Here is a 27,172-nt window from a genome sequence, read left to right as displayed (position 1 = left end):
ATACTTGACTTTAGACCATGAATAAATACATATATTGATGAATCCTTTTTAAGACACACCTTACATTCAACATACCGAGTTGTTTTAAGTAATTACCATGTGTTGAGAACACACTATGTATTAGGAACTGTGAATTTCCATATGCACATATATATTATTTCAATAAGAGCCTCAAAATAGAGACATGGACAATATCCCAATATGTTCAAATTATAGACTGTAAATCAGAGCTGGGTTCAAATACCAGCTCTGTGATTCCAAAATCATTGTTATTTCCACCAAATAATGCCTCTCACAAATTTTGTAAGAAAAATCAGAAATGTAAGATTTTTTTAGAGTATAAAGTGTTACCTGGGTTCTGCACATGATCTCTTTTAAGGCACCTTTCATTTCAAGAAATCCCACATCTTTCCTGAAATCTTTGTTTTTTTCTTGATTGCTGTGGTTATTCCAAACAGAACTGGTTTGGGAATCTTCATCATTCTGAATTTCTTTCTGTATGTATGTAAAAATGGTTTAGGCAATCAATTAAGTATGAATTCAACATTATGTACTCTTTATGGTATCCAACTTTATAAATGCAAAATATTTTGGTAGTCAAACAAGTAGGTACAAGAATGCACTCTTCTAAAAAAAAATGCACTCTTCTAAATCAAAGGTTATTAAACAGTAGTAAGTTCCTTGAAGGGAAAAAAAAAATCATTAAAACAAAGGTCCCAAATAATAAAATAATAATAATGTATCTCAAGGAAAGCTAATGCTCTGTTGGTCTAGTAACAAGCAGCCCTTTTTATGAATAATCATGAACAAAGCTATTTTATCTAGTCCCTTACCAAGTTAAAGTTACAATCTACTTCAACATTTTCTGATTATAGATTATTTCTCAGATTGTTTTTCAGCTTTTTACTAGTAAGACTTCTTATTTGCACGTCTATCATACAGAGAAGAAAATAGGCTAATAGTTGAATTCACAGCTCTTATTTTACTTGAACATTAGTAAGCAATTATCTTCACCTAACTCTATCTCAAACACATTTATTTCTCTTGTTAAGGAATCCAAACTGAATTTTTAACTACCTACCAATAATAATTTAAAATATAGTTGCATATATACTTATACATAAAATTCTCGAAGTTTAGTAAGATAAAGAATTGAGAGTAAAGATGAATTCAAGTGCTTATTATGCAAGAGTATTCAAAGATTCACCATCTTTACACAAAGAGACTGGAGAATCATTGTCCTCCTAGGGAACAATCATGATATAGATGAAATGTGGTTAAGGCCTATGGTGTGATCTTTGGTTCCCTTTCACTTGTACTGGGCTTCCTATATGGATATGAGGGCCCTTTAGCAGCTTGCAATCTTGCAACCAGACAACAATCCCTGAGAGTAGCTCATTAAATTTCTTCAGTTACTCAGAAAAGTGAAATTGAAAGCCATGAAAAATGAAGACTTTTCTTCTGTCTTATTCCTGGAATCAAAGAAAGTATTACTCTCAATGTACAATTTCCACTAAGGACAACTTTAATGGGGATAAACTGAGTTTCTGGCTTCAAATTTCACATGGTTGACAAAGAGGATAAATCCTCAGGCTTAGATCATCAAGAAATGTCTAAAATACAGATGAATTAATCCCATATAGTTTCCAGTTACACAGAATACATATGCAAAAGAACATACCATTATCATTAGCAACTAGGGAAGAACATACTGTTTTCTAATTCTGACTATTAAGATGCTATATACTGATCTGTGAATTAGAATGTTCAAGTACCTATTTAAATAATTAAAAATCACAACGTGATAGACTATGACATTTGGAAAAAATTTTAAAATAATCTATGTTCTATAGCACTAAACAAATGATCAACATGTAATTGTCTCCAAGCCACACTCTCTCCAACCAGCTACTCTTATGAAAGATATGGGCATTATTTTTCTGTAAATATTCATTACTTATTCCTTATTTTATAAAATTTTAGTGCCAACAATACACTAGGCATTGTGTTAGGTGTTTGTCTCCTATATGATCTAGGAAAAGAGCGCCATGTCTAATCTCCCTTATATAGTATAATGCTATGTTACAAACAGATGACCAAAAGCCTATTAATTCAGTAAATTATTCTATTACCTAAGATAGGGCAGCACAGTGTGGAAATAATAGTTGCCCTGGCTTCCGATTCACATATTTGACTTTGTTTTCTGTCTTAAAATAGGTATGGATATGCTTTGGTCTCAGGTCTTATTCCTTGATTCAGCCATGGCATTTGCCACACAACTTGAATGAATTCACAAGACTGGATGGAGAGCCAGAGAGATAAAGTAATTAGAACAAGCATCTTTTGAGTACTCTACATGGTTCTTTTTTTTTGGAGGGGCCACACTGCGTGGCTTGTAGGATCTTAGTTCCCCAACCAGGGATCGAACCCGGGCCCCCTGCAGTGGAAGCGCCAAGTCCTAACCATTGGACCACTAGGAAATTCCCAGAGTGTTCTACATGGTTCTTAACTAGACTGACTACTAGCATATGGTAATCTCTACAGCATTAAGTATTTTTAACTACCCAGAAAGAGACCTTCCTATTATCAAGGAAACCTAATAATACTCAAAATGAGAAAAGTAAAGGGAGACTCGAGGAGAGCAGCCTTAAAATTTTTTGAGTGCTTGGTCTTCAATTTTTGGTCTGACATACGATAGCTGTGAGATCATGGGAAAATTATTAAATTCAATTATATGTCATTTCACTAACTGTAAAATGAGGCCATAGTGCATACCACACAGGAACATAAGGTTTAAAATAAGATTAAGTGTGTAAAATGCTTAGCATCATGCCTGGCACACAGTAATCACTCAATAAATAATGGCTTAGAGTAACAGTTGTATAACAACCAAAGTAAGGTAAGTATTACCTTCTACATGCAAAGAAAGATATTCGGTCACAGAATAAATGACTTCCCTATGGTTAAAGAAGTAATAAGTTACAAATCTAGGTCAACAATTAGTTGACCTGGAACAAAAAGTATATGTTTTTGCAATTACTAATATATTTCCTTAAGACTTTTCTGTGGATCATTTTATTTTATTTCTTGGACAGATAATCAAAAGAAGTTTGGAGTATTCCTAAGTATTCTCGCCTTTTTGTGACATCTTCCTTGGGCCAAACAATTTAGATACATTAGTCACTTGCTCTTCTGTATTTCTATACCTTGCACAATACATACTAAATTGTAATTAACAGTTTCCACATTCTGTTTATGCCACATTTTGTTTTTGAAGTCTGGCAGGTGGTCTTATTCATTTTCTATAGTGCATAGCATAATGACTGCTACAGCAAAAGTCTTCAGCAAGTACCTATAAACCTGAACTAAATAATTCCTGATTCTGTTACTAAGTGGCTTTCCAAAAAGTTAAGTAGGTTAAACACAACTATTTTTTAAACAATTGCTCAATTGTTACTTTTGACTCAGTCATTTTATATGGCAACTCTTCTTAAAGGACACTTCAGAATCCATCTAATGAGGAATGTATTATATTCTATGCCAAAGAGGTAGAAGAAAAGCAAGACATCAAAATGAAGTTAACTATCTTATCCTCAGAAGGGATCACAAAATGCCTCATTTGGAATGAATGGTTATGAACTCTTAGCTGTCTAATCTAGAGCTTATAAAACAATGTATTCTAAAAACAAATATAAGTTAGAGATTGTCTATTATTTTTGCTTGATATACTAATGCCCTCTAGTACTTCAGAAGCTGAATCTGATTGTGTCAGATTACTGCAAAATACGATTATGGAGAAAGCATAATACATATTACATTTTGTTCATTTCCTTCCATAGAGAAAGGGAAATTCAGATACTTTTTCTAATTTAGTTAAGAATGGTTTTCATTCTGTTGAGAGTTAATACTACCTTTAAACTGTTCAGTTAGGTAGATCAGATAGGATGCTTTAGGCTGCAAATAATAGAAAACCAACAAACTAACGTAAACAACATGGAAATTGCTACCTCACAGAATGGCAATATGGTCCATTGCTAAGTCAGGTTTCAGGGTTGATTAATCCAGCAACTCAAGTATCTCTACAAGAGTCTACATTCTGTCTCTACACTTTGCTGTCTACAGGATTGGTTTCAACCTAAGGCTACTTCTCCTCATGGTTAAAGAATGGCTGCCAGTAGTAATTACGGTTTCGTTTCATTTTTCCACGTTTACATTTAGCAGATGCCAGGCTGCCAGAGGCTCTTTTCAGAATGAGAAAGAAACTTCCCAGAAGCTCTTACATACCTATCTTCATGTCCCATGAATCAGAACTGGTTGACATGCCCATTCCTAGACCAATCACTGTCAAGGACAATGAGATTATCCATAGTCCAAGCAGATCTATCCTCTGAACTAAGGTCAAATTTCCAATCCACACTGCCGCTACTCAGTAGGGAAAGGTAATTATACAATGATATATTACATCTACTCTTGGAATACTCAAGGGTTGTTCATAATTTCTCTATTAATCTAACAAATATAAAATGAGAACACATGTGCTAGGCTTTATGCAAGATGATTCAGATATAACTATGGAAAAGACAGACATCATCCTTGATGACACAGTGCTTTTGGTTTAGGTGGGGAAAAAGACATGAACCAAGTAATCAGCCAATTAATTACAACTGTGATGAGTACTATAAAGCGAAATAGTGATATCAGAACACATTAGAGGTGAACTTAACTATTTTAATAAGGGGCCAAGGAGGCTTCCTTGAAGAGGCAGCATTATAACTGCAAACTGAATAAGCAGGAAGCAGGCAGGCATAGGGAGTGAGAGAATAGTGGAAAGGACCTTTTTAGGAAGAGAAAATAGCTTTTCAGAAGACACTGAGGTAGGAAGTAGCCTAGCCTGTTTAAGAAACTAGAAGAAGGCAGTTGTGTTATAGTATAGTGAGCATAGGAAAAAGTAGAGCAGGCTATAGTTGCAAAGGTAGGAGTGACAGGAACCCTATGCTAACTTAAAGCTGTATTAGAGGTTTACAACTTTATCCTAAGGGCAATGGGAAGCCATTGGACAGTTTTAAGTAGGAGAGAGACAGCATCAGAACTATTTTAGAAAGAGCATTTTAGATGTTACTTCTGGATGAAGCTGAATGGACTAGAGAAAGAAAAGTAAAGGTTACCAGGAAATTAGCAAAAGTAAAGAAGTAGAACACTAGGGAGAATAATAAGGAGTTGATTCCAGGAGGACAGGGCAAAGAGGATGAACTCAATATGATGTTAGTACAGAAGAGAAGCAGTTTATTCAAGAAGTATTTGAAATAAAATCAATAGGACTTGGTAATTGACAAGATGTGGGGAATAAAGGAAAGGAAGGTTTCAAGGGTGATTCCCAGGCTTCTAACATAAATTATTAGACAAAAGGTTGTATAGTATCTATCAAGATGGGAAACACTGAAGAAGGTGCTAAGTTTTCCTAGAAGACCAAGGTTCAGTTTTTAGACATACTGCAGGTTCTCTTCCACCTTAAGTGATGCTTCTTAAATATTCTTCTTTGCTTACCTTTAGAGCAATTCTTCTAGGGTTATTTCCATTCAAACTACTTAAGGAGTGGTATGTGCACCAAGTGAGGAGATGTAGGTGGAGGAAAAGGACAGGAAAATATTTCTAAATTCTTAGAAACAGCTCCCTCTTTTCCACTGGGAAAATACCGAAGAATTCTCACATGGTACTATAGCCCACTGCTGTTTTATTTATACTCTGGTTTAAAATGCTTAAAATTATTTTGTAATAAACATCACCAAAGCACTGAAATCAGAAGTAGAGACTTAAAATAAGACAAATTTTAAATTTAATAAGTTCTTTTCAGATTTATCAGAAATACTCTCAAATATTTAAATAATTGAGAGCAACTGTCTTAAAAATTTCATTTTAATTCTAATCGCACTTTCAAAACTCAGAACATAATTTGATTTTTACATTTCACTGTATCAATATTTTATAAAATAAACATTTAAAAATGTTTACTAATTTTTTGTTTGTTTTTTACTTACCTCTAAAAGAAAATCTCCTAGATACTGAATTGGATAAAATGGAGCCTTAAAGTTATCTTTTTCTTGTTCAGCCTTGATTCTCGCATTACTGGCAATCACATGAGTTATTCCACTTGGCGAATTTTTTGGTAAAATAACATTTGCCTTTCCAGCCTCCAAAACTCTAAATGAAAATGTAGAAAGTATATTAAAAAGAAAGTATGGGGCTTCCCTGGTGGCCCAGTGGTTGAGAGTCCGCCTGCCGATGCAGGGGACACGGGTTTGTGCCCCGGTCCGGGAAGATCCCACATGCCGTGGAGCGGCTAGGCCCGTGAGCCAGGGCCGCTGAGCCTGCACGTCCGGAGCCTGTGCTCCGCAACGGGAGAGGCCACAACAGTGAGAGGCCCACATACCGCAAACAAACAAACAAACAAAAAAAAGAAAGTATGTTTAGTCAAATTATCTAAATCAATTACTTCCTAGGAGTAGAAGCAGATCTTTCTGAAAGGAATTAATTCCTTTGGTCTATTTGAGTGCCACGGAGAATAACTATTGCAATGATTTCCTAAATTTTAAGTTGTTCAGAACAGATGTGTTTGAGAAATCATGCTATTCCCTCTACTTATCCACTTCTTGATATGGGAAAAGTTTTTAAGAATCAAGAATACTAAGTTTACAAGGGGGGAAAGCAGCAGGGAGTGGGGGTGGTGGTGTGATGAATAAAAAAAAAAACAGAACACTAAGTTTATTTCCTAAGGAAAAGTCACCTCAATAAGCCAAAAAAAAAAAAAACAATGCAAGAGTTCTAAGAAAGTATTTACCTCAGAAGACAACATACGTCCAAGGAAATCATTCTGGACCACAAAAAAATAGAACTAAACTTGCCAAACTTCTTCTAAAAATTAGCTTTTGAAAAAGTTTAATAACTTTGATCTACATTAAGAAATACATTTTACATTTAGGCTCAGAAGACACACAGACACAGACACACAGGCACAAACACCCAAAAGTTTCATGAAAATTCGTTACTGCAGAGGATTTAGAAAGCCAAGAGAACACTACCTACAACCTGACAGTAAGAAAAAAGCCAAATAATCCACAAAATCATAACTTTTCATGAGAACTTTTCATGAGAACTATCAGAGAACTGAGATAATAAGCCAACCAAGAAATTGAATTTCCAAAAGAGTGATAACCACCTTTGTGAAGAGACTGGATACCCAAACTATTTCACTTTTGCCAGAACACCAGAGAGAAGTAGCCACCATAAATGCAGGCAAGAATCAGGTAAAATCTTAATAAATTTAAAGGCCAAGTGTAGGCAGCATGAAAGTTTAGAATAACTGAGAGTCCCTGACACATGGAAGGGCCCCCCTCAGTTGCAAGCTCTTTGCCACCAGCATCTATTAAGTATTCACGAAAAAGATTAGGGGCAGGTAACAGCAGGAACCCCATTGTTAGCGAAGGTGGGCCAGTGGGGACTGCCTGCCAACAAGAGATAGATGGAAAACCAGGCCCACTTCCCTGGATCCATCTCTCATATGAAGCAAAAGCCTTAAGTTATTTGGGTAAGGTAAGAAAGTCTTCTATTTCAGAACCCAGGAAAAGATGCACTGCTTTTGTTGTAAGAGTGGAAGTAAAACTCATCTGCCTTTGGGAAAGGGGTAGGAAAACTTCCTGCTGTGCAGCCAAAAAAAGATGGGATAAAGGATAGAAGCAAAAGCCACCTGTCCCTGGAGAAGGGGCAGGAATGACACTTGGGCCTGGGTTCCTGCACTAATACAAAGCAGAGACCTAATGCTGGGGGAGATGCTAGAAAATCTCTTACCCAAGACCCTGCCCACAATACAAGGGAGAATTTGGCTGCCATGGGAAATTGAGACAGAAGCAATGGGTATATCCCAACCCCAGAGACCAAGAACATGAAGAATGCTTAAGACTAAAGCCTATTCAACAAAACGAAAACACACCAACCCTTACTCCCCAACCTAGAAATGAGTAGGAAGCAAGAGGGGAAGAATATGAAGAGCCCTTCTGTGAGGAAGTAATAAAGGGACTACCGAAATCTGAGAATGAATAAAGAACACTGATTAAAAAACCTCCAGCATCACAGGCCCCATGCTAAGCACAAGGGAACTGTAAACCACTGCTGGAATAAAATGAAATGATGCGCTGAAGATGAAAACAGCACTAACAAAACCCAAAGCCAGCTCAACAATTGACAAGATTAACTCAACGACCCCATACTAGCTGCCTCACAAGTAGGTCCATTTTTGGATATTAACATTATTCACCTCAGCCTCTACTGTTCTTCTATAGGGAATGTCTATGTATGCAAACAAAACAAAACAAAAACACAAGACATACACAAAAATGGGAAAAAAACCCAACAACCAAATCATTGTCAAGAGATAAAACAATAAAGAGCACAGAGAGATGATCCACATGTTGAAAGTTTAAAAAAGTGACTTTAAAATAACTGTGAATGACATGCTAAAAGATATAATAGAATAGGTGGACAATGTGCATGAACATATGGGAAATTCAGAAGACAGTACAATCAAAAAGGTAGAATTAAGATACTATATCAAAGAAGAATTTCTTTGATAGGCTTATCAATAGACTGCACAAAACTGAGGAAGAAATCATTGAACCTGATAAGTCAATAGTAAGTATCCAACTGAAAAACACACACACACGAAGGGAAAAAAAAACAGAACAGAGAAAGCAAATACTGTGGAATGGAATCAAATGGTCTAAAATATGGGTAATGGATCTACAGAAGAAGAATACAATAGAACAAATATTGGGCTGGCCAAAAAGTTCATTCGGGGTTTTCCATAAGATCTCATGGAAATAGAATCAGTAAATAGAATCAGCAATTATTAAAAATGGATAATACACTACAATGAAGTAGAATTTCTCTCAGGAATACAAGTTTGTTTTAACATTTAAGAATTGACCAAAATAATTTACCATATTAACAGAATAAAGGAGAAAAGCCAATTATCTCAATAGGTGCAGACAAAAACTTTCAGAGCCGATATATTTATAATAGCATCCCCTTTTTCCATAAGGTATTATGGAAAGACCCGAACGAACTTTTTGGCCAATTCAATATTTACAAGATAATGGCCAAGAATTTCACAAAATTAAAAAAGACAAAAACTCCTGTTTCCCTAAAAAGCTAAGAGAACTCCAAGCAAGTAACATAAATAATAATAAACAATAAACAAAATGCACACACATATATGTGGATACATAATCAAATCACCAAAAACAAAGAGTTGTGTTGCTTTTTTAATTTCCAACTGCATCACTAGCATATAAAAACACAATTTTTATTTAGTCACTTATTATCCTGTGATCTTGATTAAAGTTATTAATTAGTTCTAATAGCTTTTTTTAGTAAATTATTTGGTATATGAACATGTTTTTTGGAAATAAAACTAAGTATTCTTATTTCTTTATTTCCAACTCTATGCCTCTTATTTATTTTCTTTGCCTTATTGCACTGGCTAGTACCTCTAGTAAAATCCTGAATATTAATGGTCAGAGGGGGCATTCTTGTCTTGTTCCCAATTATGGTGGAAAAAAAAAATTCATGATATTGTTTAGATTTTTTCATAGATGTCATTTATCAGGTTGAGGATACAAAAATTCTCAACAAAATATTTATAAATAGAATCAGCAATTATTAAAAATGGGTAATACACTACAGTGAAGTGGAATTTCTCTCAGGAATACAAGTTTCGTTTAACATTTAAGAATTGATCAAAATAATTTACCATATTAACAGAATAAAGGAGAAAAGTCAATTAATGGATATAAAAACTTACAGAGCAATCGATTTATAATAGCATACCAAAATATGAAGTACATAGAATTAAATTTAACAATATATGTGCAAGGTTTATACAACAAAAACTATATTAATGACAGAAATTAAAGAAGCCCTGGAGAGAAACAGAGTCTACTGATAGGATGACTCAATATTAAGATCTCAATTCTTCCCAATTTGATCTACAGATTCAACACAATTTCAATAAAAATCCCAGCTTGTTTTTTTGTAGAAGTTGACAAGCTGATTCTAAAATGCATACGGAAATATAAAGGATCCAGAATGACCAAAACAATTTTGAAAAAGACAAAGTTGGAAGACTCACAAGACCTGATTTCAAGACTCACTATAATACTATAGTAACCAAAACAGTGTGTTCTTGGTGTAAAGTAGATATAGATATCAATGGAACAGTAAGAAGTTCAGAAACAGACCACACAAATATGGTCACCTCATTTTTGGACAATAGTTCCAAAGTAATTACAGAACAATTGGAACTCTCATACATTGTTAGTGGGAATGTAAAATGGTACAACAAGTTGGAAAACAGTTTGGCATTTTCTCATAATGTTAAATGTACAACTGCCATCTGAGCAAGCAATTTCACTCCTGGATATTTACCCAAGAGAAATAAAAGCACATCTACGTGAAGACTCGTACTCAAATGTTCATAGCCACTTCATTCATATTAGCAAAACCAAACCAAAACCAAAAAAACCCCATATGTCCATCCATGGGTGAATAAACAGACTGTGATATATACATAGAGTGGAATACTACTCAGTAACAAAAAGAAAGGAACTGCTGGTACACACAACAACATGGATGAATCTCAAAAATAACAAGGCAGGCAAATGAAGCTACATCAAAGGAGTATATACAGTATGATCCCATTTATATGAACCTCTAAAGAAGACAAATCTAATGTACAGTGACAAAAAAGAAATTCGTGGTTGTTTGGTTTGGTGGTGCAGAATTAAATGTACAAAAACACAAGGGAATATTTTAGGATGATGTAAATGTTACACATCTTGATTGTAGTATGGGTAACATGGGTGCATAAATTTGTCCAAACTCATCAAAACGTACACTTAAAATCTGTGCATTTTATGGTCTATAAATTACACTTCAGTAAAGGTAACAAAAAGCCCTTAGACCATACTCTCCCGGCAAAAAGAGTCACAGCAGTCTAAGAATACAGTTTACCCAATAAGAAGTCTTCTTAAAATATGGTGTAAAAGATAAAAAGAAATGAAATTATGATGGAAACAGTATGAACCATGAAGACTGCACCACATAAACCTAGAAAAAAGCCTTTGTTTAACGCAATACTTCACTTACAAAAAACTGTAAGTGCTTCACAACTGAAAACAAATATCTTCCAATTTAAAATAAAGATTTTACTTGAGTTTGCAAAGAAATAACATGGAAAGTGAAACAGAGACCCTGAGAATAATGCAATACTTATAAAACAGATTTTGTTCCATCAGACACATACGCTTAAAAGTGCAGAATGGCTTAACTAGGAGATCAAAGAGTAAATCATCAAGGCTCATTTGGAATAAATGAATAATTGCAAAGAAATACAAAAAGGTATTTAAGCAACCCAAAATTGTTTTCACATTCACTGCTTTAGCTTCTGTGAAATCTCACCTTACAAGAGAATCACTTCGTTTATCAGCTCTAACAAGGAGGACAACTTTCCATCTATGGAAGGCTCCTGGAGCACCAGTGCGTTTCAGTTCTTCACGCCATCTTTTAGGCGCAGACTGCATTTGAGGTGAATAATGGGAGTCTTTTTCAATTTTATATCCCCATTCGTAAGTTGTTTCATCAAGCCATTTGCCACTTTTGGCACTATGAATTATGTAGTCCTTAGTTAGTACCCACTTTCCTAGAAAGCAAATGAACTGTCAGTCACAAAAGAATTTTGGTTCTGATAAATGGTAAACAATAAAGACCAAATATCAAATAAAATCTGGCCTTTTTCAACACCTTTTTCTACATTGCCAATGTTATCTTTGAACTATGTTTTCCTAAATTTTTTGATAGTGAAAGGCTTACAACATCACTGAACATTGTATGTAAATTTTCCCATAATAAATAATTTTAACTGTTACTAAGTAAAATATAAACCAAAGGATTAATAAAATGAGGTATTACTTAAATTATGACTACTATTATTATTCACCATTTTGAGTGAGGTTTATATTCTTCCTTCTATACCAAAAACTTTTCCAATAATGTTTACAGCATTGTTACACTATATAAAACCAATTAACTGAGTTAGAGAATTTTCTAGGATATGTAACAACATTCTGATCTGGGCATCAATGATCTTTTTAAACAGCAGGGAAAATATATGTTTTCACTTGTGTAGGTAATAATGAATACAAATTTTTTTATGGTAAGTTATTCTAAAAAATGGTAAATTCACCCGAGTTAAATACTGCAAAAAAAAAAGTAAAACAAGTGGACTAATGATGTGCCAAATCAATCACAGGAGAGAAAAGTATATGAAAAACATCAATAGTGACAAAGGCAGAAGACACTAAGCCCTAATTTAGGTTTGTGGAATTTAAAATCTTAGAAAAATAAAATAGAATGATTGCTTCATAGCATGGATGGCAGGGGAAACAGGAGCAAGAGAACAAAAGCAGTAACTCTTCCAATGATAGATCAAAGAAAAGAAACTTGACTGCAAATCGCTGAGGCTTCAACAAAAGCTTTTTTTTTTGGGGGGGGTGGCATTTTGTGCCAAACCTTTTTATTAAAATATTTTTTCTTAGATGAAGCACTTACTAAGTGAAGTAAATATTTCTGCCTCTTTAATACATTTTTCAAGTGTTACAAAGTTCTATTCAGAAAATCAAAGCAAAAATATTATATCAAACAAATATCTTCAGGGACTTCCCTGGGGGCGCAGTGGATAAGACTCCGCACTCCCAATGCAGGGCGCCCAGGTTCGATCCCTGGTCAGGGAACTAGATCCCACATGTGTGCTGCAACTAAGAGTTCACATGCCACAACTAAGGAGCCCTGGAGCTGCAACTAAAGGAGACTTGGAGCCGCAACTAAGACTGGGTGCAACCAAATAAATATTTTCAGAAAAATATAAGAACCACATTTACGTTTGATATAATAAACACACTATCTTCCCAGAGATTAAGGTACTTTTTCTTCACCATGAAGATTTTTTTTTCAAAGGTGAGAGGAAGGTAATTAACTTACCTGCTGCACAAGCTGCTAAAAACTTCTCACTCTTACACAGGCGTTCAGCTATTAGATGTGTACAATTTTTGTATTTCTGGAAGGAAAAATCCACATGAAAAAAATGTTACTTCGGAAGATTTCCTTTTTAAGGTATTTTTTCTATTCTTGCAATATCAAGGGTGCATTTTATCATTCTTAGGCCAACATTTTAATTGTAGTTATTCTTCAACTATATCTTGAACTTTTTAAGTTACTGTACTCACCTCACTCTTGATAAAAGTGCAATCTAGCTTTAAAAGCAATTTGCCTAGAGCTTCTTTTTCTTCCATCTTAAATCCTGTCATCTGGATAATATGCTTTGGGGCACCATCTTCCATCTAACATATACACATAAAGAAGACAACATATGTTAAAGATAGTATTCACAGGGTTGACATTATTTTTTCTTAACTATGAATACTAAAAATAAAAACTAAAACTACTTAACATATAAGGCTTAATTGTAAATACCAATGTTCAAACTGCCTATGTGCAATAGAAATTAGTTTTAAAAGCGATCTTCTCAAAATGTGGCTGTATATAAAGTGAGATTTGTTTTCTGGTCTGAACAATGAAAGCTTGCATTACTACATTACTTGCCACTAAAACACAATGATGAATGTAACTCTTCAGAAAAAGACCGATACTTATAAAATTTTAGCATAATATTAGCTTCATTTTAAAAGTATTGTTTTTGCTAAGAGCGTTGGAAACAAGGACACTTGTGGACAATGACACCCTCAGATCTCATACTAACTTTTAAAAGTGTCTGTGGACAGATATTGAAGAATATTTATAAATCAATGGAGAACTTGATAAACTTATGGTACCACAGCACTTACAACAAATAATTTAGTATAGTAGGTATATACTAAGTTATTCCCAATCTACATTTCTTAACTGTGCTATATATATGTTAATTTCATCACCTACAAAGTAGACTGAAAAAATCACGTGGGTTTCAAATATATTTTGATAGGGACATTAACTTATATTTCAATGGAGTTCACAAAGCACTTTGTATTTGAGGTGGTACATTTATTGGCCAACAAAAGGAAAATTCTCAGCCTTTCTAATCAGAATACAGCTTTTTTTGTTTTTGTTTACATGAGGTTAGAACTTCAGACCTAGATCATCTTGGAGAAAATCTAGTTTCTCATTAAAGATGAGGAAAGCAGTGAGGAGAGAAATCAGGGTAATTTTTTCATTTCTCTAACAACTGTCACCATTAGCTCTGGATTAGTATTCACTTAATGCCACAGGCTGAGCAACAGCAGTTGGCTTCTTTCAAAACAATTAAAAGTAAACTTCAAAAATTATAACAAAAACTATTACCAGGACTTGTAATAGACAACTGGTGAAATTAAAAATGTTCTTTATAGGAACTCTATTTTCAAAGACTGCATATACATGTTATATGTATATTTATATTAAATATCTATAAACTATATACACATATGTAGTTATTTAAAGGTTGAGATTCATTTTAGAGTAGAAGTTGACAGAAAGTCTCACTATAAACAATTTAAAGCATTACTCAGGGTTAAGAGTGAAACTTCTGCTAGGGTAATAGCACTCCTGGTTTCTCTCTCTAACCTGCATCACTCCTTGCTTTAGGAGGAGAAGCTACTTGAAAGAACTAACTGAATATGCTTTGCCAGACACATCTGTATATTTGCAAAGATGGTTCATATTAATGCACGTGGACATGGCAATAAGGAGCTGCCAGTAATAGTACTGCACTGCCTGGGTGGGTAAATCAATTCAGAAGTTATGTAATAAGAAACACACTGGAGTTGCATATCAAATCCACCTCCTCTAAACCAATTTTTATTCAGTAAAAAGGGTGATCTTTTGACCTCAACCTATCTGACTTTTATATTTCTCTGTTGGCTCCAAAGGAGGGAAAGGGATCTTACGTATTAACCCCTAAAAAACCCAAAATTCAAGATACAGAACATAAAGAAAGTGTCTTTAGGGATAGGGATCTTTGGGATTTCCCTGGTGGCACAGTGGTTAAGAATCCACCTGCCAACGCAGGGGACTCGGGTTCGATCCCTGGTCCAGGAAGATCCCACATGCTGCAGAGCAACTAAGCCCGTGCACCACAACTACTGAGTCTGCGCGCTTAGAGCCCGTGCTCCGCCAACGAGAAGCCACCGCAATGAAGAGTAGCCCCTGCTCACCGCAACTAGAGAAAGCCTGCGCGCAGCAACGAAAACCCAACGCAGCAAAAATAAAATTAAAAAAAAAAAAAAAAGGCTCTTTGATGAAACAATTTCTATAAGTTTGGCCAGTACAAAATTATAAGGTGTACACAGTACAGCTTGGTGTCTTATGAAATAATCAAACATGTAAAATACTATCATCAGTAATTAAAATGTAAGTAGCTTCTTGCATAAGGAACTCTACTGTATTAATCATCCAAATTTTTAAACCACTTACATGGGTTAAATAACATAGCTCGAGTGATAATATCCATTAATATAAAATAGTAATATATAAAAAATTTACAAAAATGTCCTGTTACTAGAAATAATAATGAATTAGTCTGATGCAGAACACATATTAACACACATACAATAAAGCCACATGGGAGTTATAAGGCATATAACCAAAACTAGGCAGAAACACTGCTATCACTAATTCTAGGGAATGACAAAGACCTTAAGCAAATTTCCTTTAGAAAGTAACAGGTCCTTTCAGAAACACTAGACTAGTGAAATTCAACATATCTGTGAATACCACCTTGATATTCTAATGGAAAAGGCAATCTAATTGTTTTTATAGTTCTTGAAAGCCATTTTTAGCAGAGGAATACAAGTGTTTTAACTGTATATATTTTGCCTACTATTATACTTGTATTTTATTTATGTATTTAAGAGTTTGAAAAACAATTTAGTAGGTATTTCAAGAAATGCTGCCAAAGAAGGGAAGTCTAGAGTAGCCTTAAAAACCTAAAATCTTGCCCATCTGGCTATTTTAAAATGCTGACATACAGAAACTACTGGTAAGTAATAAGAATATACAGAAAGGAACGAAAAAAATCACTGTAATGCTACCACTCAAAAAGTCTTATTTAAAAATTGTCTTAAATTTTATTTTTCTACTTCCTGAGAACTAAATATGTTATACAGAACTATAAGGAAAAAAAAATCTACTACATTATGTTCCTCATTTAGATCAAGTTAGTAACAGCTATTTCACAATCTGAATGTTTATTATTAACAAGGTGCCATTTTAACATATTTTGGTTTGATGCATAAATTACTAAATAACTTGGACTTATTTGAGTCGTGTATAATGCAAAGTTTTCATCTTAAATCATACTGTCTTTATGATGGAGTAATTATAGCCACTTTACATATTTAACAGCATTTTTTGTGAAAGCAAGAGTCCTCAGTAAAATGAAAACAGGACCAGTGGTGCTTAATGGTAGAAATCAGGAAAGCCTTTTTAACAGCAACTTCTTTCCTTTGAAAAACAAGTAAAATGAAACTGATATTAAACAAGCAAAGAGGAAAGGCCAGTAAGAAACAGGTGAAAAAGCTGGTCTTCCTGATTCAAACAGCGTGAAAATATGAGTGTTAAAAAAACTTAGAATACATAACATTAACAAGTTTATCAGAAAAACTGGGCTATTAGCTAAACTTCCACAGAAACGTGAATCCCAGTGATGGCACACAATAACTAGCACAGCTTTTTTAAAGAACAAATTCCATTAATCTAATCTAATACAGTCCTATAATAAAATGATCTACTTGAAGTAACAGAATTTACAATACATTTATCAGTGCCTTTTAATACCACATCATATGACAAACTAATAACCACAGATCTAATTCATAGTTACATGGGAAAATAGTTCTATGTCTATATACCAGAATAGACATAGACATACATAGATAAGGATAGATTTATACTTATAAAATTAGTGGTTTAATGGCTCTTCCTATGACCCTGCAGGAGTAAGAAAACAATAAACAATAGCCTGATATACCAGTGAACCCAAAGAAAGTACTATACAACATTGGTGCAATACCTATCAATGACTCAGACAACTCAAAGTCAAGTTTTGTGCTGGTAATAGGTTCTGGGATATGGAAGATGAAAAGCTAACTGCTAGAAGTTTTGCAGCTCAAGAAATAAAGTAAATAAACTGCAATATAATTGTATGAGTAGTATTTCTAGAAATTAGATGTTTTTCTAGAAAATATAGGAGGTGATCCTTGAAGTATTCACACAGAAGATACTATCCTAACACAATTGGAAAAGAAACAAAAAAAGCATTTATTTTTAACAGACATTTTATCTTTACTGTCAAAAAGTTAAAAAATACACGAGATTCTTAGTTACAAGGAAATGCTCTCATAATAATTTTTAAAAATTTTGTAGTAAATTAAAAAACAATCTACTTACCTTGAATCATATAATACACACAACTAAGGAGATAATGATTGTGAACAGAGCTGGCATTTATGTAGAACAAGCAACTGTCTCTGTGGTGTGGACTTTCCCAAAATATCTCCCACATGGGCCTATCCCTGATGCCTGAGATTCTTCTGCAGTTGGTGCCAGTTAGAAATGCAAATAAACCTATAGCAGTCATCATCATAATTAAGAACATTTTATTATATACTAGCTTTTAGATCTATGAATTCTTTATAATATGATATGTAGCTAGAACACTTTTCAGGAATGTAACACATAGCTAAAATATGTTAAGAGAACTCAGAGAAACAGAGGCAGTAATAGAGATATGAATAGAAAGGTCTGGTATGGAAAAGAGGATGAAAGAGCAGGGTGTAACAGTTGGGTGAAAGGGAAAAGTGCTGCAAAAGAGGTGCGAGATGCTTATAGAGGTCTGGGACAGAAAAATAAGGATAAACCTTTCCTATTTCGCATTATAATTTCTTTTATGATCAGCCACAGGTTATTATAGAACTTTGAGAATATAATGCATCTTATAAATTGTATGCTGCTAAGATAAATAAGGGATTTATTTTAAAAAGTTTTATTTATATATTTGCATTTAAGAACTAAAAACTTCCCCCAAAATAACTTTTACCAATTTGTGCTTTAATTTTAATTAACACAGGATATAAAATTTGAAAAATACTACAAAGTATATAGAAAGATTAAAATTGCTAATTCCTTTACTCGGTAATACCATCGTTAACATTTGGGAATGGGGGAGGGGTTTGTCTTGAAGGTTTTATGTTTGTATGTGAAAAAATATTAAAAAACAAAATTTAGATTATATAGTTCTGTATCTTAATTTTTATGTAAAATCACATCATGGTCTTTTTCCACACTACTGAGTATCTCATGGTTTTTAAGGCAACAGGTTGAAAACTAGTGGTTTCTTAATGTTTGTTATTCTAGTGAACTATTCTGATTTTAAACCTACTTCTACTTTGATTTTAAACCTACTAAGGAAAATCATTAAAACTTCCCGCTTCTGGAAAGGACATACCAATCCTTAAATTCAATCAATATTGCTGCTTTGAATTTAAGAGTTTAAAAGATTTTGATGATTTCTCTTATCTAAAGCATTGAATTGGGAAGTAAATAATGTTAAATGTGTTGGCTCTCTGTTTAACCAATACTACAAAAGGAACACACAAATCACACTACTCATACCGTGTGAGTAAAATCCTGTTTGGCTCTTAATGCTATAACATCAAGTGGAGTTTAGGAATTCTGCATCCTCTTGGCCTAGGAGCCAAATTAGGCCTTTGGCTTAATATAATTCAGCTGGGCTTTGGAAAGTTTTTTTTTTTTAAAGACATAGTATCTGTTTCCTGTCCCATCCTTCAAAGATCAGAGATGTGTATGCATGTGTTTTTGTGCGTATATATATACAAATTATTTGACTAAGGTCACCAATGGTGAGACTTCAGGGATTTCTTACTTCGATGGCATTATTTCGGAAAGCAGCAGTCATAATTAGTCTCTTTGATGACTGACTTAGCAGTGGAAGGAGGAAGTGGAGAAGTAGCACCAAAATGAGTATGGTGGGGAAGAAATGAAAGGCTAAGAGGACTTAGGGAGAGGTCCAATCTATCTGGTACTGTACAAGGCACAGGCTGCACTGGAGATGCTAGTTTTAGGGATAAAGGGGCCTTAAGAGAAGCAAGATGAATGAGAGAGATGTTTAGAGATAAAAAAAAAAAAAAGGAAGGACAGAACATCTTGGTTAGCCATGGGGGATGAAAGTCAAACCTGCTTTAGTATCCTAGGAACTTTGTACTACTTAGTAGTAGCATAAGGTCTGAGATTGACCAAGCAGGATTTTGTGGCCTATATACTGCCTATATGCTCATTTCCTTCTTTAAAATGTAAGTGCTATTTGCTGTTCTTATCCAGATGAGAACAATGGGGAATCTGAGAGATTAAGAAACTAGCTCAAGGGTACAAAGTTAGTAAATGGTGAAACCAAGATTCAAAATCTAAGTCTGTTTCTGCAGAAACTGTATGTCCTTTCTACAATACACTTTGACTTCAATTTCAGAATTTAGTTGAATACTTTTAACCAAATTTTAATTTTACAAAGCAATCTACTTTCAAATAATAAGAGAAACATACATCATATGAAAAGGAATCTACTGTGAGGGTGGGGTGACATTTAGATAGCAATATTACTGAAAATATTTAAGCATAATTACAAATTAATTTCAGAAAAATAACACTGTCTAAAATTTCAAAGCATTTCTAGGAACAATCTAAAGAGGGCTGTTTTTTCTTTTGAAAAAGTTTATTATTTTCCTCTCAAAGTGGATTTGGTATTAATGACTCAGACTAATTCATATGGGCTTTTCTTCTTCTCCATCAATAATAACAAAAGTTTTTTATTTCAAAGTAAGTCTGATATCAAGAAAGTAAGAACTATGTGAATTTAAAAGTTTCAGGGATATTTTACTTTTAAGCAGTAAGATGTCTTTAGAAAGTAAGAAATAGAATATTACTTTTAATTGACTCTCCTTAAATATGCTAATAGGAAATAGGTGGAATAAAATGTACTATGTACTATTTTAGTTATTTTTGAGAAAGAGGGTGCTTCACTTTGTTTTTTCAGAGCCTATATAGAATTATTGATTTTATTTTTTAAATGTTTTGCTTAAACAGTGAAAAGATTATCTTAGAGGGAAATACTGTCTAGATAATAAAGTTATACTATTGGTTTTCTTAAAAACAGTGTTTTTGGACATTAGTGTAAATTGTGGATACCTATTATGAAATCTTAAGCATTTTGAATTTTATGAAAAAACCCACCTTTGACCACTTTTTCAAAGACTGTTTAACATGATTTATGCTTTCTGCTTTAGGGAAGAAAATATTAAATCATATAATCGAACATAAGTCAATAAGGCAAAAGAAAATCTGTATTTAGAAAACATCTAATAGGAGCACATTTGCATTACTGAAGCCTAATTGTCTTCACAATAAAAATTTATACATTCAAGTATTTAAACATCCTAGTACATTTAACTCAACACTGAGTTAACTTAGACATAAGCAAATTAACTCCCTTATAAAAATCCACCTAAACACCAGTACTGGTTAGTCAAACTTGCCTAAAATGGGAACATCTTGTACATCAATAGGTACTTCTGAGAAATGAGGCATAAGGTAATAACACAAACCCAAAAGTTTATACAAGGCGCAGAGTCTGTCACACGTACACTGGAAATTCGGTTTAAATGTTCATTCCTAATGCCTCGACGGAAATTTTTTTTTTGGTATAGGATATTCATCAGTCAAAAATAGCTTGACACTTCCAAAATCAAGCTCCGTCCAAGTTCTGGGTCAAATCCTGATATAGAGTACTCAAAGCAGATCACGTTTTTGTCAATATTTAATCAGAGGTTTTGGGAGCGGAAGAAATCTCAGGATAACCACTTTGTCTTATTCCCTGCCTTCCAACAGCTGAAATCATAATCCCCAGGAACACAGCACCCCTCCCCACTCCCGCTCCCTTTAGGGAAACATGTGTGTGTGTGTGTGTGCGCGTGCGCGTGCGTTTCAAGGCCTACAGTAGCTGCAGAGATGTTCATTACCATTTGGATATGTTTAGAATTCTACTAGGGAGAAATGAATGATAGCATTTTCCTCTTCACAGGAAGGTGGGCCTGGGGGATTCCCACCACCTGCACTGACGCTAAGTTATGGAAAGCAGCCAAGAATCTGGGACTCAGGGAGAGGCGTCCCAGTCGGTTCTATGGAAACGAGAGACGCGAGTGGCCTAGCGCCTCCCTGGCAGGAGACCGAGCTGCGGAGCTGCGCAAACAGGAGGCGAGGGAAGCGGCTCAGCCCTGCACTGCAGAGGCGCTCGGGGCCGTCCCCGCTGCGGCACGGGCAGAGCGCGGCGGGGTCTGCGGCTGCAGCCCATCGACGCGCGCGCCGAGCGCGGCGGGTCGGGCGAGTGCGAACCAACGACGGCTGCGGAAAGCGTCAGAGGTAGGCACCGCCACCGCTCTACCCGGCCCCTTCCCAGCCTCATAGCCGGGAGCTGCAGAAACTTCGGGGGCACGGAGGACACAGTCAGGGTACACTGTGTCTTCCGAGCTGAGGCCCTTTACCTTCCTGGTTGGAGTTTCTGGGCTGCTTCCTTCGCGCGGCGCCGGTGACAGGCAAGAAGACTGCCGCAGCACTTGCTGCTTCACTAATCCGGGCTCTGGGAAATAATTTCCCGCCGCGCGCTCCGCGGCCCCGGAAGCTATTGTGCCATTTCCGGGTGGTTGTCAGTGACGCTTTCTAGCCGTCGTCAGGGTCGTCTGAGCGGGTTCAGGGCTTCCTTATGGCTGGCGCGCTAGGCTCCTGCTAGTTCTGCGCCGAAGGTGGGAGACTGGTGAGTGATTTTTCTGGGTTGCCTGGTTTTCCGTCCGCCCGAGGCTCCGTGTAGCATCTTATCCGGACCGAGTAATTAGCGGGAAAGGGTTGAACCAGGAGTCCCCATCCAGCCCCGTGGCGCTTGACCCTGTGTGCTGCGGGACAAGGCCTTGAGATTCCAACTTACGGTCTTATCCACTCGCGATATCTATCTCCAACTTGGAGCTCTACCTCGGGTCCCCAAGTGCCCCTGCGCAAGGCCAAAGACACCTCTACCGCGACTCGGTTTAGTACCGTCTCTCTACCAATGATCAAGGAGTGTCCACACTCTCCCATTGGCAGGGTTTAGTCACCCTCGATTTTCGAGAGCTCCTTTACCATCCTTTTCCTGAGCACTGTTTCCATTATCCTGGGGTGCAATGCCTGGGAGACAGGCAGTCGGCTGAAGTGCGCACCTTTTATATTTTGGAAGTGGGATGAGGAGGTCGTTCCTGATTTAGAACTCAACGATACCGCCGCCGTTTGAATTGGGTGAGAATGGTCTTTGTTTTCCTGGCTGCTATGAGCTAATGAGATAGGAGAGCAAGCTTAAAATTTCACGCATGGGTTTTAGATACACATGTTACCTTTTGGAAAGGAGTGGTCAGGAATAGATGTACTTTCAGAAAGGAGTGCCTCTGCACTGTTCCAGGCTTCCTCGATAATGAAAGATTCAGGAGAATTTTAGATGGAGGTCTGAGTTAGAATAGCTTTAAAGAGAAATTGCTTACGATGAAGAGGTAATGTGAGGGAAGGTGCTCATTCCGTTGAAGATTTAAAAAATGTGATGTAGAGAACCTCTTTTTGGTGAATTCTCTTTCTTGAGTAATGCAGTTTTTCAGGTAAGTTTTCACTCACCACCTTATATTTAAATAATCACCTGTTCCATAAGAGACAGCAACTTGATTTTTTTTTTTCCCTTCAAAACAGCCAGTTCCACAAAGAGTTCTAGGGATAACTCTACCATAAAGAAAAATGCAGTATTCAATTCAAGGACCTTAATGCATCAAGCAAATGCCTTGTTACCTTTTGAGAGTAACAAACACACTAATCTCCTTGTTGATTAACAATTCAAACTTTTATAATCTCATTTGGTCCCAATTTTGCCATTCTTATTAAATCTTGTAGTTTTTCCTTATTTCCCCAGTTGCAAGGATTATAAATATTGATAATTTAAGAGAGGTTATATGTTTCTATATAGCAACTAGTTTTTAGATAAGCAGTGTTGTTTTGTTTTGTTTTTAAATCAATGCTCTTGACTCGTGATCTCTTTTTAAATATAGCCAACCACTAATACTAACCACAAATAGCTACTGTCTGCCAGCTATTATCTTATTTAAACTTACTATAGTTCTACAAGAAAAATCATATTAGCCCTATTTTGCAAACATTTTATACCGAGACTCAGATGTTCTTACAAATCACACAATTAAATGGTAGTTGAGATTTGAACCCAGTCTACCTGACTCCAAACTTGGGCTCTTTTTACTGTGCTCTATACTTCCTTTCATAAATAACAAAATCATTCTTTTCACTCTCAGGTAAAATTGGTTAGTATATCACATTCCAAAGTCAAATGGATAGCAAAACTTGAATATAAAGAGATTTAAGGAATTTGTTAAGGAATTAATTCCTTTATGTGTTAAGGATTAAGGAATGTGTTAGGGATTTAAGGAATCACCATAAGGTAATTTTGACATATGAATAATCCAAATTCTTTTCTGTATTGATCCTTAGCTAGTTTTATCATCCTAACTCAAACAAATACAAGCAATCTAGAGACCATCAGTATATTAGTGACTCCAAAACCCAAGTATCAGCTATCGCTTTAGGCAGCTATCGCTTTAGGCAGTATGTAAAAAGAGAGAAAATGAGTGAATGAGCACAGATTCATAAAATTGAACTTTGTGATGCCCTGTAAGGAATTACTATGTACTGGCTGTTAGCAAAAACTGTTCTATTCCAGTCTTGTAACCCTCAGACAGATGGTGATTCACATATTTCAGGAGAATATGCTTAACTAAACCTACCCCTTGCAATATTCTATTTTATGTAAAGAAATAGAAATAGCTTAATTATCAAGGAATTTACTAAAATCTAGTTGAAATGACCAGTACTAGAAATGACATAGAACTTAATTCTAAAGAATATCTTGTTTTACAAAAAGGCACAAGTATATATGTATAGCTCATTTCAAATACCAATATCCATTACATTGTATTGACTTCTGTGAAAGATATTTGGTTTGCATGTCCCACAGGTAGATCTCAGTGATATTTTTGTTTTCAATCAAACTTCAGTGCTTATCAAGGTTGAAATTAGATCTGTTTTGTTGATCTCATACTCAGCATCTAGCACTGCGCCTGACATGTGGTAGGGGCTCAATAGATATTTATTGAATGAACAATTCCTTCTAAAAGTGTTATTTATCCACAGAGAAATATTTGTACATGTGTTTTTTTTAAAGGGACTTACCACATAAATGCACACTTCTTTATCTTTACTCACTTTGACCCTGAAATGTATTGTCCACTCCACAACTCATCCATAAAAGGCAATGTGGTGTCCTGCAAAGAAGAGCAGGCAGTGAGACAGGAGATAAGAGAATACCTAATATTTGTTATTGCTTACTCTCTGCTGTGCAGTGTTACGTTTAATCCTCACAGCACTATGGGGTAAGTATCATCCTTCTTTTAGGGATGAGAAGACAAAAGATAAGCTTTGTAAAGTTTCCGGGGCTACACACAGTCACTAAGTACCAGAGCTGTGATTTGAACCAAGGCTGACTCCAAAGGCCACAGTGTTAACCACTTTCCTATACTGCCTCCAAATGGATTTTAATCCTTCTCATCTACTGACTGGGTATATACACAGGGAAATTTATTTCTCTGAGGATCATATTTCTTATCTGTAACATAAGGGTTGGATTAAATGATCTATAAAGTCCCTTCTGGCTCAAAAATCCTCTGACTTTAGTTGGGTCCCAAGCATTATCTGAATGAAGCAGTTCTAATGTGCTAGAAAATCTTTATGAGTGGAGCTTTACATGTATTTATTGGTGTCTTCCACATTGGTAGATGTACAATCATGTTTTTGTAATGCAAAGAATAAGACCAGAGTTAAAAAATCTTAGCCATGTTTTTGCCAGTTTTTGACCCTGATAAGTCTCTGATTCTTTGTGAGCTTATGTTTTCATATGTAAAATGGATACAGAAGAGTGCTGTGAGGGTTAAGTGAGATAGCTTCAAACACCCTGACACATAGTTGGCATTAAATAAATATTGACTCTTCCCCCCCATCTCCCATCTTTTGAGGATAAAAGAAGATTGGTGAATGTAAAAATATTTTATAGGTTAGCCAAAGATAAAGAATCTTCACTTATAATCTACTAAGAAAGATCAAGTTATATACACAAATAGTTATTGTATGACCGACAGTTGACGTAGAATCATTTAACAACAAAACGGTGGGAACACAGAGAAAAGAAATTTTGCTTCCAATAGGACAGATGAAGCAAGATTTTATGAAGAAGGTAATGCTAAGTTTGGGCCTTGAAGGATGGTGAGGATTTTGGTAGGGGGGGAAGAGGGAAGAATGTTCCACTGGAGGATGCAAAGGTATCCGAAAAGATTAGTGAATACATATTAGATATGTGGGATAGGTGAAGGCTAATGATAAAAGGTAAAAACGCTGAGTTCAGGGCAAGCTATGGGTAACTGGTCATCTTAAAGATGTTAGGCCTTGGGGCTTCCCTGGTGGCGCAGTGGTTGAGATTCCGCCTGCTGATGCAGGGGACACGGGTTCGTGCCCCGGTCCGGGAAAATCCCACATGCGGCGGAGCGGCTGGGCCCGTGAGCCATGGTCGCTGAGCCTGCGCGTCCGGAGCCTGTGCTCCGCAACGGGAGAAGCCACAACAGTGAGAGGCCCGCGTACCGCAAAGGAAAAAAAAAGAAAAAAAGACGTTAGGCCTTCCACAAGGAGCCATGATTTTTCTGTATAACTAGGATCGGGTGGAGGATGGGGTAGGCATTTGATTACTTTGTTATGGAATACCCATTTATTACAAAAAGAAGAAAAATGCACCTAATCCCACTCCAGACCCAGCCAAGCACCTACTCACTGAACCCCAACCCTGGGGAAGTCCCCTCCTGGCTTGGGAGTACCCCTCTCCATCCTAGTGAACAGTGAGCTGTGACTCGCTCCTCAGGCTGGGCCAGAGGTAGGAGGGGGCTCTGAGGGGTCACGGGGCCCAGTTTCTGGGCCTCCACCTTAAGAGGACTCACATGGGCACGGGTCCACAGGCACACGGTCCTGTCTACAAGCTCACTGCTCCAACGGGGTGGCTACTGGGAACTGGCACCCCGCTGTGATGGCAGTGGGCTTCTGGGAGTAGGGTGCGGGTGCTGTCTAGGGCTATGAGGTTTTCCCACCCCTCCTTCCTGTATCCTCCCTGGCTCCTGCCCCTTCCTGATGTCTGTGACGCTGGGCAACCACCTACCCATCTTTGAGCCTCAGTTTCCCCATCTGAAGTGACAGGGTAGATTGGGGGTAGGGGACCTGTGGCTTTCCTCTCCCAGGAGTGGTGCCAGGACCACCCCCTACCCCAGTCCCACCCATGGTGTGGTCATATCTGGATCTGCCTAGATTTCCTGACCTGCCTGTGCCTGGGTCCCCTGAGATCACTCCCTTCTGCTCCATGTCCTCTCACAATGCCTTCTCTACAGAAAAACAAAGCAAACAAGCAAACCAACCATCTCCCTTCCAGGGCTTGGATACTGCTGAGTTGCTGCTCGGCTGCTCAGCTCCGCCCAGTACGGCTAGGCTGCGTCATTTTAAAGGCTGGTAAAACACCAGGGTTTGGTCATTAGAAGTGATGAGTCTGTAGACTGCTGACTCACCTCATCAGGTGACTCTGGTGAAGGGAAATTTTTGAAATGTGAACTCAAAGGCTGCAGTTGAGTCAGGAAGCAAAAGCAAAAATCAGCATAATTACATTAAATTATATTAAAAAGTCTCAGAAAGTGGGCAGAGGATACTGGCTTCCAGCCTCAATTGCTGATTTGTTGTTGGAGGCAGGTTTTTGAAACAGTGCTCCAGCTATTTCCCTGTAAATTTTGGTTAAAATACAAATAGGCGGCAGCTCAAGAAATACCCTAAATTGCTAGTATTTTATCTATAACATATCGTATACACA

At 36.3% G+C, this 27,172-nt stretch overlaps 2 protein-coding genes across 3 annotated transcripts in view; one reads left to right on the top strand and one right to left on the bottom strand.

Annotated features, from left to right (window-relative positions):
• SLF1 (SMC5-SMC6 complex localization factor 1) overlaps positions 1-21,803 on the bottom strand; it is a 57,856-nt gene extending 36,053 nt beyond the window's left edge. Inside the window, exons 1-6 of one of the 2 annotated variants that reach the window (XM_065874057.1) lie at positions 21,690-21,803; positions 13,332-13,445; positions 13,087-13,162; positions 11,509-11,749; positions 6,036-6,198; positions 352-495 (exon numbers count right to left, since the gene is read on the bottom strand). In XM_065874057.1, coding sequence (XP_065730129.1) covers positions 352-495; positions 6,036-6,198; positions 11,509-11,749; positions 13,087-13,162; positions 13,332-13,445 — 738 coding nt within the window. In that variant the 5' untranslated portion in view covers positions 21,690-21,803. The remainder of the gene's footprint in view (positions 1-351; positions 496-6,035; positions 6,199-11,508; positions 11,750-13,086; positions 13,163-13,331; positions 13,446-21,689) is intronic. The other variant, XM_065874056.1, reaches the window with a different exon arrangement.
• A 43-nt stretch (positions 21,804-21,846) lies between these two features.
• The window catches only part of KIAA0825 (KIAA0825 ortholog), a 407,465-nt gene continuing 402,139 nt past the window's right edge, over positions 21,847-27,172 (top strand). Inside the window, exon 1 of the mRNA XM_065874850.1 lies at positions 21,847-21,958. The gene's annotated coding sequence lies outside the window, so the exon portion shown is untranslated. The remainder of the gene's footprint in view (positions 21,959-27,172) is intronic.

The sequence above is a fragment of the Phocoena phocoena genome, chromosome 3 (genome assembly GCF_963924675.1).
Source record: "Phocoena phocoena chromosome 3, mPhoPho1.1, whole genome shotgun sequence".
Classification (NCBI taxonomy): Eukaryota; Metazoa; Chordata; class Mammalia; order Artiodactyla; family Phocoenidae; genus Phocoena; species Phocoena phocoena.
The sequence above is the reverse complement of the archived record's forward strand: the minus strand, read 5'-3'. Positions and strand labels throughout refer to the sequence as shown.